Below are 12,687 nucleotides of genomic sequence, written 5' to 3'. Positions count from 1 at the left end.
CAAAGTCTATATGTCTAGATATTCGCCAAGATGATTTATTGTGTTATTTCGTTAACTGTCTACAGAATGATGTGAGAAAGATGTTGCAAATATAAACTAAGCAACAAATGTACCCAAGAAAGCTAGCTTAAATTGTACCAGAGTACCTATGTCAACAAATGGCATTGATGCGCTTAAGTTAATATGTCGACAAATGGCATTGATGCGCTAAAGTTAATATGTCAACAAATGGCATTGATGCGCTAAAGTTACTATGTCAACAAATGGCATTGATGCGCTAAAGTTAATATGTCAACAAATGTCATTGATGCGCTAAAGTTACTATGTCAACAAATATTGTTGGTGCACTAAAGTTACTATGTCAACAAATATTGTTGGTGCACTAAAGTTACTATGTAAACAAATATTGTTGGTGCACTAAAGTTACTATGTCAACAAATATTGTTGGTGCGCTAGAGTTACTATGTCAACAAATATTGTTGGTGCACTAAAGTTACTGTGTCAACAAATATTGTTGGTGCACTAAAGTTACTATGTCAACAAATATTGTTGGTGCACAAAAGTTACCATGTAAACAAATACTGCTGATGAACTAAAGTTACTATGTAAACAAATATTGTTGGTGCACTAATATTACTATGTCAACAAATATTGTTGGTGCGCTAAAGTTACTATGTCAACAAATATTGTTGTGCACTCAACAAATATTGTTGGTGCACTAACGTTACTATGTCAACAAATATTGTTGGTGCACTAAAGTTACTATGTCAACAAATATTGTTGATGCGCTAAAGTTACTGTGTCAAAAATATTTTGATGCACTAAAGTTACTGTGTCAACAAATATTGCTGATGCACTAAAGTTACTATGTCAACAAATATTGTTGGTGCACTAAAGTTACTGTCAACAAATATTGTTGGTGCACTAAAGTTATTGTCAACAAATATTGTTGGTGCACTAAAGTTACTGTGTCAAAAATATTTTTGATGCACTAAAGTTACTGTGTCAACAAATATTGCTGATGCACTAAAGTTACTATGTCAACAAATATTGTTGGTGCACTAAAGTTATTGTCAACAAATATTGTTGGTGCACTAAAGTTACTATGTCAAAAATATTTTGATGCACTAAAGTTACTGTGTCAACAAATATTGCTGATGCACTAAAGTTACTGTCAACAAATATTGTTGGTGCACTAAAGTTATTGTCAACAAATATTGTTGGTGCACTAAAGTTACTGTGTCAAAAATATTTTGATGCACTAAAGTTACTGTGTCAACAAATATTGCTGATGCACTAAAGTTACTATGTCAACAAATATTGTTGGTGCACTAAAGTTACTGTCAACAAATATTGTTGGTGCACTAAAGTTATTGTCAACAAATATTGTTGGTGCACTAAAGTTACTGTGTCAAAAATATTTTTGATGCACTAAAGTTACTATGTCAACAAATATTGCTGATGCACTAAAGTTACTATGTCAACAAATATTGTTGATGCACTAAAGTTACTGTCAACAAATATTGCTGATGAAGTAAAGTTACTGTCAACAAATATTGTTGGTGCACTAAAGTTACTGTCAAAAATATTTTTGATGCACTAAAGTTACTATGTCAACAAATATTGCTGATGCACTTAAGTTACTGTCAACAAATATTGCTGATGAAGTAAAGTTACTGTCAACAAATATTGCTGATGAAGTAAAGTTACTATGTTAACAAATGCCGTTGATGAAGTAGGTCGATAAATGTTTGCTGAGTGTCATCGAAGAAGGTGTCCTATATTCCTTATCTGATGCAGTAATGAAATCTAAAACATGTCATTATTAAGTTGTATCTAAATTGAAGTAAAATGAAACAAGAAATATATTTCAACTAAACATTCAATAAACGTCTACTGCTGTGATTCTCACTATAAGATAATGTACAAACTGTTACAACCAACAAATCAAAACAGCTACAAAGTCATTGTCTTACAATGTCTTACAGTTACAACACAGATTTCGTTGCCAACGTTTTAAAACCAAACTACTTGACGGTGTCATTTAGAGCTGGTATGTTGTTACCAGTTGTCGATATCAAAAGTGGTATGCTGTTATTGGATACTTCGTATCTATCGGCTAAGTCTGGATAACCAAGTGAGCGATAAAGCCCTGCGCATGCTTCATTAATAACTTTAACAAAAGACCACGACGCATGCGTTCTCCATGTCCTCGGTTTCAATGTAGAGTTTTCGTAAAATAGTGTCTTGAACTTCTTAATTACCGATTCATTTTCATCCATTTCATATCCAACAAAATCAAATATTTTTTGCATTGTCTTTTCTGGTGCTGTCGCCAGTTGTTCATGAAAAACAGTTAGGAATTTGTTGGGGAAAACGTTTTTTATATGAACGGATTCGGCCAAATCGGCATTCATTTTTAAACAAAGCGATTTGGCTGTGTCCATTTCTCCGTCAGGAAAAGACCATTTAGCATGAATATTTGAATACATTATCGCTCTAGGATCACGATATACATGAACGATTTTCAGATTGGGCAGTTGTGTCAATAAACGTGAAGCAAGACTTAAACTTAGTCGAGGGGTACTAACGACCCTTGACATCGAATGAGAACATTGACTTAAAAGCTTTCCTCGACAATCCTTATGCTGTCCGCCTCCACAATGTACCTGCATGCTTCGTTGCCAGGTTAACTGGTCGCCAACAATTTTGCGTAACTGCCACATCCGCAAGTGTCCTCTGTAACGAGTGTTGTCGCATTGATACACAGCATTAACAATACCGAGTGCCTCTCTGTCAGCCACTTGAGTAGCGCTGAAAATACAAACAAAAATCACATGACGTTACAGTACCTTCTTGTATTTCCTAGGGCGAAAGGCGCATCAGAGGTGAAGTTAGGCATACATGCAAATTGATGAAGAGACGAACAGTTTAAGAATTGCTGGTCACCATGTTGATATGTTAAAAAAGCACCCCCATTAAGATAATGTCAATGTCAGTCAGATCGAGAGGAAGAGAATTCAAGTTGCCATGGTTATGAGTATATAAAATACGACATAGTGCGATTCAGTGAGTGTCGCTATTTCATCATACGTTTCGTAACAAGTCCCTACTAGACTGACAATTTCTGTTTCTAAAATGATAATTCCGTGCTGATTTTCATCTTTAATGAATTGATATTTGATACACGCATACAACTGATTATATCTTAAATGAGTATAACCGATCAAATTAATAACATAAGCATGGAATTATCATTTTAGAGACAGAAATTTTCAGTTTACGGTTTTTCATTAAAAATACCGACGAATTTATTCCTATATCGTCCTATTTGTTACTGGTACATACTGTTTCCGGGGAAAATGTCACATATCAACGAGCTAAGGATTCAGGTTTTCGTTAAGAAACGACACCACTTACTTGCAATTCATATTCATCATGTTACAGACATAGCCAGGCTTGAAATATTGATACTTGGCGATTTTGTGAAGGGGTTCGTGCACGTAAAAATGTCCAGGGCGCATGCCCAGTACCTCAGCCGGAAATACGGTGCCTCCCATGACGTAGCCGATGAAGAGTACGTCGCTTATCATTTTTTTGGAAAAATTCGGAGGCCGGATTGGATTGACTGTCCTGAAATCGATATGTAGCAGTATAGGAATAAGACAAGGTGCAAATTATATAACCTACCTCATTTTCCGATACCCGCTGTTCGGACAAAGTCTCGATATGTGCAACATAGATACAATTAAAACAATATCTAAAAGGCAAGAATAACGCAAAATTTTCTCAATCAGTTTAGGAAAGAACTGGGTAACGATATTTGTGAAACTATGTTGGCGACGAAACGTCTATAAAAGGATACTGGGTATGTAGAGGAAGTCCTTGATAAACAGGTCTGTCCCCACAAAATGTCTTAAACCCTAGAAATAGACGAGGTTACATCCATATTCACCTAGATTGTGACCAAGTAGTAGGTCCCTGTGCTACCATATTATCCCCGGCCCTCTTTCCCGTCACCCCCATAAAGGTAAAATGAGATAACAAATTATATCAATTTCATTCAAAGAGTTGAACAATTCTATCACATCATAATATGCCGCATTCCCCCAAAAGTAGTTTTCAGTATGTTCAGAAATATCCTGAAAAAAGGAATTAACTAAATAAATACTTTTGTAAAAAAAATGTTACCATCGTTCTTTTATTTCAGAAATTATTCTTCCATATGAAAAATATTTTCATACAGATATCCATTATCACGTTCTATTGTTTCCGAGTTTCTGTATATTATTGAAACACTGTAAAATGTTCCATTCGCTTCAACAATTACACAAATAATCGAACCGAAATTCCCGACATACCAAACTCTCTAGACTATAAGAATTCTCATTAATATTTGCTATTAAATGTCTGTCTGTGATAAAAAAAAAAAAGAAGAAGAGAAACGTGTGTGTACTCCGTCCGTGGAGAACTACAGCTAAGGGAATTCACACTAAAATAACAAGCAACATAATCACACGACCGTGAAGCTATAAAACCTGATTCCTATGTGACCACTGTTGTTTACCGATGTTGTCGGTGTAGTTGTTATGCCTCATCAATAATGAATTAGAATCGTGGCAAAATTACTTTGCTGACTTTCCATACGACACACACAAATGTATTTATATAATGGCACAGTCGACATTATAGGATTCATTTGAACTAAACATGTGACTATGCAGGGTTTATGTGGTATCGAACCTTTATCATAGGAGGCGGCACTTGAGCATTTGGAGCAGTATGGGGATGGTATACTTGGTGTGGGTCGATAGATTTTGTGTTGGGGCGGTCCACTTAGTATGAGGTCAATACACTTAGTAAGGAACCGGTATGAGGACGATACACTTAGTAAGGAACAGGTATGAGGATGATACACTTAGTAAGGAACAGGTATGATGACGACACACTTAGTATAAAAACGGTATGATGACGACACACTTAGTATAAAAACGGTATGAGGACGATACACTTAGTAAGGAACAGACATGAGGACGATACACTTAGTAAGGAACAGGTATGAGGACGACACACTTAGTAAGGAACCGGTATAATGACGACACACTTAGTATAAAAACGGTATGAGGACGATACACTTAGTAAGGAACAGGTATGATGACGACACACTTAGTAAGGAACAGGTATGAGGACGATACACTTAGTAAGGAACAGGTATGAGGACGATACACTTAGTATAAAAACGGTATGAGGACGATACACTTAGTAAGGAACAGGTATGAGGACGATACACTTAGTAAGGAACAGGTATGAGGACGATACACTTAGTAAGGAACGGTGTGAGGACGATACACTTAGTATAAAAACGGTATGAGGACGATACACTTAGTAAAGAACCGGTATGAGGACGATACACTTAGTAAGGAACAGGTATGAGGACGATACACTTAGTAAGGAACCGGTATGATGACGACACACTTAGTAAGGAACAGGTATGAGGACAACACATCTAGTAAGGAATCGGTATATTTAGTGTGAGGACAGTATACATTGTTTAGAGGACATTACGCTTAGTAAAGGAGACGGAGCACAGAGTGTGGTGACGGGGCACACAGTATAGGGAACGGGGCACTTAGTATAGAGGACGGGGCACTTAGCATAGGGAACGGGGCACTTAGCATAGGGAACGGGGCACTTAATAAAGGGGACAGGGCACTTAATATAGAGGACGGGGCACTTAGCATAGGGAATGGGGCACTTAGTATAGAGGACGGGGCACTTAGCATAGGGAACGGGGCACTTAGTAAAGAGGACGGGGCACTTAGCATAGGGAATGGGGCACTTAGTAAAGGGGACGGGGCACGGAGTGCAGTGACGGGGCACTTAGTATAGAGGACGAGGCATTTAGTATGGGACTAGGCACCAGGTATAGGGGACAGGGCACGGAGTGTGGGGATTGGACACTTAGTATAGAGGACGGGGGCACTTATTACAGGGGACGCGGCACTTAGTATAGGGGACGGGGCACGGAGTGTGGGGACGGGACACTAAATATAGACGACGGGGGCATTTAGTATAAGGGACGGGGCAAGGAGAGTGAGGACGGGACACTTAGTATAGAGAACGGGGGCACTTATTATAGGGTACGGGGCATTTAGTATAGGGGACGGGGCACGGAGTGTGGGGACGGGACACTTAGTATAGAGAACGGGGGCACTTAGTATAAGGGACGGGGGCACTAAGTATGGGACTAGGCACTTTATGTTGGAATGGTACACTTATTGGATTTTACACTTAACATGAAGGCAATCCATAGAGTGCGGAGCCGGTAACATAGCTTAAGAGCAGCCTATATATAGGAAACTGTACTAAGTATGGAGAATAACACTTTGTGTTGAGAACCAATGCACTGTACATTCTGTAAAGGGATGGTGCAATTAGTGTGGAGAAAATACCTTTCAAGTATAGGTTAAAAGCATCCGTTCTTCTATAGTTATGTATTTGTATAGGCCGATTTGGATTTACGTTCGTGTCCTAACAATTCTATTTTCTGGTCAAAAAGAGATAACTGATACAAAAATAGACTCCATTGTCACGTTATCACATTGACACAACAGATATAACTTTCGTCAATTGGTCAACATCGTCACACCAGAGACAAACGATTATGTCAAATTTTCATCTCGTGACAACAGAGACAAAATAACTTAACATTTTGTCAAACAGTCAACTCGTGACATTGAGACAACATATATTACTTTATGTTTTATCAGTTGGTCAACTTGTCACATTAAGAAACAGATGTTACCATATATTAGATTAGTTGATCAGCTCGTCTCATTGAGACAACAGATAACATTATGAATTGGTCGACACCATCACAACAGAGACAACATATATTACTTTACATTATGCCAAATGGTCAACTCGACACAACAGAGCAAATTCATATTAATTTACATTATGTTAAATGGTCACCCCGTCACATTGAGACAACAGATATTACTTTACATTATGTCAGCAGGTCAACTCGTCACAACAGAGACACCATATATTACTTTCCATAAATGTTAAATAGTCAACTCATCACATTGGGACATCAAATATTACTTTATGTTATGTTAACTGTTGAATTCAACACATTGGGACAACAGATTCTAGTGTATTCAAAAACCGAGTACAAATTAAAATCTAAGTATTTCGGTGTGTGTCACCTTAATACGGAGCCCGTTAACTGACATGCTCCATACTTATTTTATTTCGTTTTTTCGAAAAATTATTTCGAAAAAGCGAAATATTATTTCGAAAAAACGAATTATTATTTCGAAAAAACGAAATAAAATATTATTTCGATAAAACGAATGTGTGTATTTCTAAAAAACGAAATAAAATAAATATGGAGCATGTCAGTTAACCTTTAGAGTATCCTCTCATTAAATAATATATTGAAACTCGTGGATAAAATTAGTGTAATGATCCAACACAGACATCATACACGTTGTATAAACCAAATATCACAGGAAACAAGTGTGTATTGTTTAGCACGTCTGTTTGTGGTTATATATAATGTATATGTATAAAAAATATGTTTAGATGTGGTGCGGTCTATATTGAGCCGGAAATCAACTGTCGCTTGGTAAATGAAAGAGGATGAGTCTGATGTGAATAATTATGAACATATTAGTTTTGATATACTACACACAATACCGTTGCAAAGATCAGTTTCCAATAATCAATTTCTGTGATAGCGATCAGTCTTTGTTGGGGACACAACAGTAGGTGAACAGTGTAAATATGGTTTAAGGTAAAATCGATAAAGAAATGATATGAAATGTATTACAGCATCGATACAAAAAAGCAAACAATTAACCTACAGGTAAGCAGTGATGATTGGAACCGTAACGACCATTCCGTATGTGCGTCCAAACATGTATTGGTTCTATATACTGAGTAATGCAACTGGCTTTCGAATATTGAAATCAATTCTACAAAATATTTACCTACATTTTTGTGAAGTCAATGATAAACTAACTAAATATATGAAAAGTAAGTGGCACGTAGAATATTAATAATAATTAAAAGTGAAACGCGTTTATTTGATTTGTTTCTATATAAACTCTCACACAAGAAAATGTGAAACGGTTGTAATTTCTCTGAAATTTCTTTGTCAGTGAAGACTATTTTATAACATGTCCAAAAATGCTTGAAAAGAAAACGTGATATATTATTCTCGTTTGCTTGTTTGTTTATTTGTTTTCTATTATATAATTTTATTATTTTTTTTTTTTTTGGGGGGGGGGGGTTGGGATTGCATTTATTCCGTTAAATCACACTTGTAAGAATGATACCTCATTTTTTTAAACGTAAAATGTTTTCAATGTAATAGAAATTTGGGGAGGACAATATTGGAAAAATATCGAATATTCCAACAATATTGATGTCTAGAATCAGTGAAATGAGAAGTTATAGACAAAATACTCAATACTGAAATCAATATTACTGATGTTTAGTAATATTTGTCAGGAAAAGTGTCAAATAGAAACATCAGTCTCGGATAAATATAGATTTGATAGCACTATCGGTACATTGTTTTCTTTATAGAGAATACAGAAATACACTGAAACCCCCAAGAGCTCACTATACGTACATATCATATATAGTGTATCTTTGAGTTTAACCTGCCAATCAGATGAAGTGCTATATTCTACACACGGTTACGTTTTGTAGTAATAGATATTGAGTATACATACCGTTCGATGTCGACATACACATTTTCGATTGTTACCCGCATCCATAAAACAACGATGACTAGCAAAGTAAGTATTGCACCGCACATCAAATGTTTTAACCTGATCTTCTGAAGAAGATTCCTCGTCATTGTTGTCTAGTATAAAGGCTCTGAGGCCGGGGCACCCACTGGAGATAAATTCAATATCAGCTTGTTTGAACCGAGCATATCAATATGTTAGTGTGAATTCAGGCATAACAGTCGTACATACTTCATGTATAATTCATCTGGTTCGTATGTAATATGGCTGAGGATATTAAAGGTTCCAGTCATGGTCCACACTTATCTGTAAAATGATTCTAAAATCCACGGAGTAAACTTGAGATAAATGAATAACTATTAGTAACTGATCGAGATTGTCACTTATCGATTTTCACTAGTTAATGGTATTTAATTTTAATGTGTAGAATAACTTTGAATTCACTTTCAGATATAGTTTTGAATGTTAGTTTTTTTCTGTTGTAAGTAACTATAGAACAATGCAGTTTACACACCAGTAAAAAACAAATTAAAAAAATAAATAAACGAAAGATACAGTACAATGACATTTTAACATTTCTTATTTTTTGTTAAATTTATTTTCCTACTAAAAAAATGATAATCGTCATTCATCTGACATTATGCGTACTGACGGACCAGTCCAACAACTGGCGGGATGACAAAATAGCTGAATCCATTTTGTTGGGAAAGGTTGGCAGGCTGGACAGTTTACCCTAAGTGTAAACATTTATTTTTATAGTTAAGGAGCGTAAGTAATTTTTCTTTTCAAAATAAAGAAAATAACGTGCGTCATTTAAAATTCATGTGAAAAATGCAGTTTTTACATCGGTGAAAAAAGACGGTTTATTCCTTAGGCGACATCAACCAAATATGGACCTTTAACACATTAGAACTCTCTGACTTTCATTTTGGTTGGAAAAAATGCAATATAAATTAATAGACGGCAATATTCTGTATTTTTCCTGAAAAGTATTTCTTAAGCTCGCTTATCAAAGTTAGATTACGCGAAAGGAGCACTATGTAAATATCATTGCGAAATTTCGTTTAAACGCACGCAATATTTCGATCAAATGCAATATTTTAACAGTATATTTTTCATTTCACGATGTCTCCGTCTATTTCCCAAAGTTTGAATTTCCCATGATGTTCTAAGCAGTACCGGTATTTTTCTTCAGAGCCTTTGTCCAAGGCAGCTTTTTCTCAGAAGATATCGTCCACACATAATTTTGATTGAGTGTGTGACCTACCATGTCGAAAACAATAAAAAAATTCTCTCTACCAGTGAGTTATTTCCCATGGCAGGTCGAATGCTTGTGGATTTAATTGGAGAGCAGCTCTTTCACTCGTGCTGTGGTTCAATTTCCAATTAAGTATACTGTTTGATTTGTGATCAGCTATAGAATTTAAGAGGAAATAGAGTTATAACACTATACCCGATATACAAACATTATCATAGTATTGATAAGAAAGCGAAGGGCCACGAGTCGGTTAAGTGATGTACCTACGTTGAACCCCTGATGAAGATTTGTAGTATATCGCTCAACCCGTGGCGGGTTCTTTCTGAAGAAACTGAGAAACGGACCAGTCTGCTTTTGAGGTAGAAACCGGCAACTACAAGTAGACCCCGCTTCAAAATGACCCTGGCTGTTTAAAAGACGATTACCCAGCAAGCTGTTAGAGTATTACAATGAAAATGAGCAATAAATAATATCCTTATATAGCGTTCCAAAGGTAGGTTATATCTTATAAAACATGCTTAAGATGAAAAGTTTAATTTTGCAGCACGTGACACATTTACTCGCAGTTGTAAACGGCATGTGACATTAAAATCAAAAAGATCCTTCCGCGGTCCCGAGCTCGATACGCTGGACCACAAGGGCCTGTAACAATGTTTTTGGTGGATGAAGGGCTGTATAGTATACTACAACCATACAAACCCTAACATGATAGGCCCCTGTGCGCTGGACATGCCAATGTTTCATATTACTTCAACTAAAAGTGAATACATTGAAGAGAAGTAATCAACACAAACAAAGCGAAATACTCTTAATTATTGACAAATATTGTTCTAGAATCAGATCGAAGAACAATAATGAAAATAAGACAGAAAAAAGACTTAAGATTTCCGATTTCTTTGGTATACCTGTATACAATATGTTTAAGACAGATGAACATCAGCTATAGGAGGCTCGCCCTACACTGGCCACAGTATTTTTTTTCTCTCTTCGTCACCGAAAACCCTAAATACCGAAGCCTTCCGAGTAGAATGTTAAATTTCAATATTTGTCACTATCGAGCGATATCACGACAAAAATTAGACATATAGATGGAAGTAACATGCCACCATAAAATTTGTTTCAATCTCGTAAGAAATATTTTGAAAGTCGTCTCAAAGTTTTGTTATGTTTGTTTTTTTAAAAATTCATTTCTGCCCACCAATGCTCATAATGCACAATGATGATGATGAATTGACTGATTTTACGGCATAGCACACATTCCCCGAAATGTTTACAAATATGTCTGAAATTTCAAAACATCAGACTCGTTTTGGGAACTGCCTGTACCGTATAAGGAATGTCAAAATATAAGCGTCAACTATCTGAATGTGTCTCAGAACGGAAACCTTGTTAACCTTTACGAAACAGTGCTACTATATATATACAAGAAGCTGTATTCATCTTTACAGTGCTACTATATATATATATACAAGAAGCTGTATTCATCTTTACAGTGCTACTATATATATATACAAGAAGCTGTATTCATCTTTACAGTGCTACTATATATATATATATATACAAGAAGCTGTATTCATCTTTACAGTGCTACTATATATATATACAAGAAGCTGTATTCATCTTTACAGTGCTACTATATATATATATACAAGAAGCTGTATTCATCTTTACAGTGCTACTATATATATACAAGAAGCTGTATTCATCTTTACAGTGCTACTATATATATATATACAAGAAGCTGTATTCATCTTTACAGTGCTACTATATATATATACAAGAAGCTGTATTCATCTTTACAGTGCTACTATATATATATACAAGAAGCTGTATTCATCTTTACAGTGCTACTATATATATATACAAGAAGCTGTATTCATCTTTACAGTGCTACTATATATATATATATATATATATATACAGTGCTACTATATATATATATACAAGAAGCTGTATTCATCTTTACAGTGCTACTATATATATATATACAAGAAGCTGTATTCATCTTTACAGTGCTACTATATATATATACAAGAAGCTGTATTCATCTTTACAGTGCTATATATATATATATACAAGAAGCTGTATTCATCTTTACAGTGCTACTATATATATATACAAGAAGCTGTATTCATCTTTACAGTGCTACTATATATATATACAAGAAGCTGTATTCATCTTTACAGTGCTACTATATATATATACACAAGAAGCTGTATTCATCTTTACAGTGCTACTATATATATATACAAGAAGCTGTATTCATCTTTACAGTGCTACTATATATATATATATATATATATATATATATATACAAGAAGCTGTATTCATCTTTACAGTGCTACTATATATATATATATATATACAAGAAGCTGTATTCATCTTTACAGTGCTACTATATATATACAAGAAGCTGTATTCGTCTTTACAGTGCTACTATATACAAGAAGCTGTATTCATCTTTACAGTGCTACTATATACAAGAAGCTGTATTCATCTTTACAGTGCCAAAGGTCATAATTATGATTTTAAAGATTGCGTTAACCTTTTAACAGCGTGTAGCACATCGTTTTCTAGAATATACAACACATTTAGAAAACTTCAAGTGAAATATCACTGGCGACTTCGTCAAAGTAAAAATATAGGTCACAGCGACCATTTCTG

General features: G+C 35.2%; 1 protein-coding gene across 1 annotated transcript; it reads right to left on the bottom strand.

Moving 5' to 3' along the window:
- Nucleotides 1–2,027: 2,027 nt before the first annotated feature.
- Nucleotides 2,028–8,875, bottom strand: LOC132554335 (carbohydrate sulfotransferase 3-like). Its single transcript, XM_060218641.1, has 3 exons — nucleotides 8,748–8,875; nucleotides 3,421–3,633; nucleotides 2,028–2,814 (listed from the first exon to the last, which is right to left on the bottom strand). The coding sequence occupies exons 1-3, from the start codon at nucleotides 8,873–8,875 to the stop codon at nucleotides 2,028–2,030; spliced, it is 1,128 nt and encodes a 375-aa protein (XP_060074624.1).
- Between the last annotated feature and the right edge of the window lie 3,812 nt (nucleotides 8,876–12,687).

This window comes from Ylistrum balloti, unplaced genomic scaffold (assembly GCF_031769215.1).
Source record: "Ylistrum balloti isolate Yb309-2 unplaced genomic scaffold, AGI_CSIRO_Ybal_v1 Utg370392, whole genome shotgun sequence".
NCBI classification, from domain to species: domain Eukaryota; kingdom Metazoa; phylum Mollusca; class Bivalvia; order Pectinida; family Pectinidae; genus Ylistrum; species Ylistrum balloti.
The sequence above is the reverse complement of the archived record's forward strand: the minus strand, read 5'-3'. Positions and strand labels throughout refer to the sequence as shown.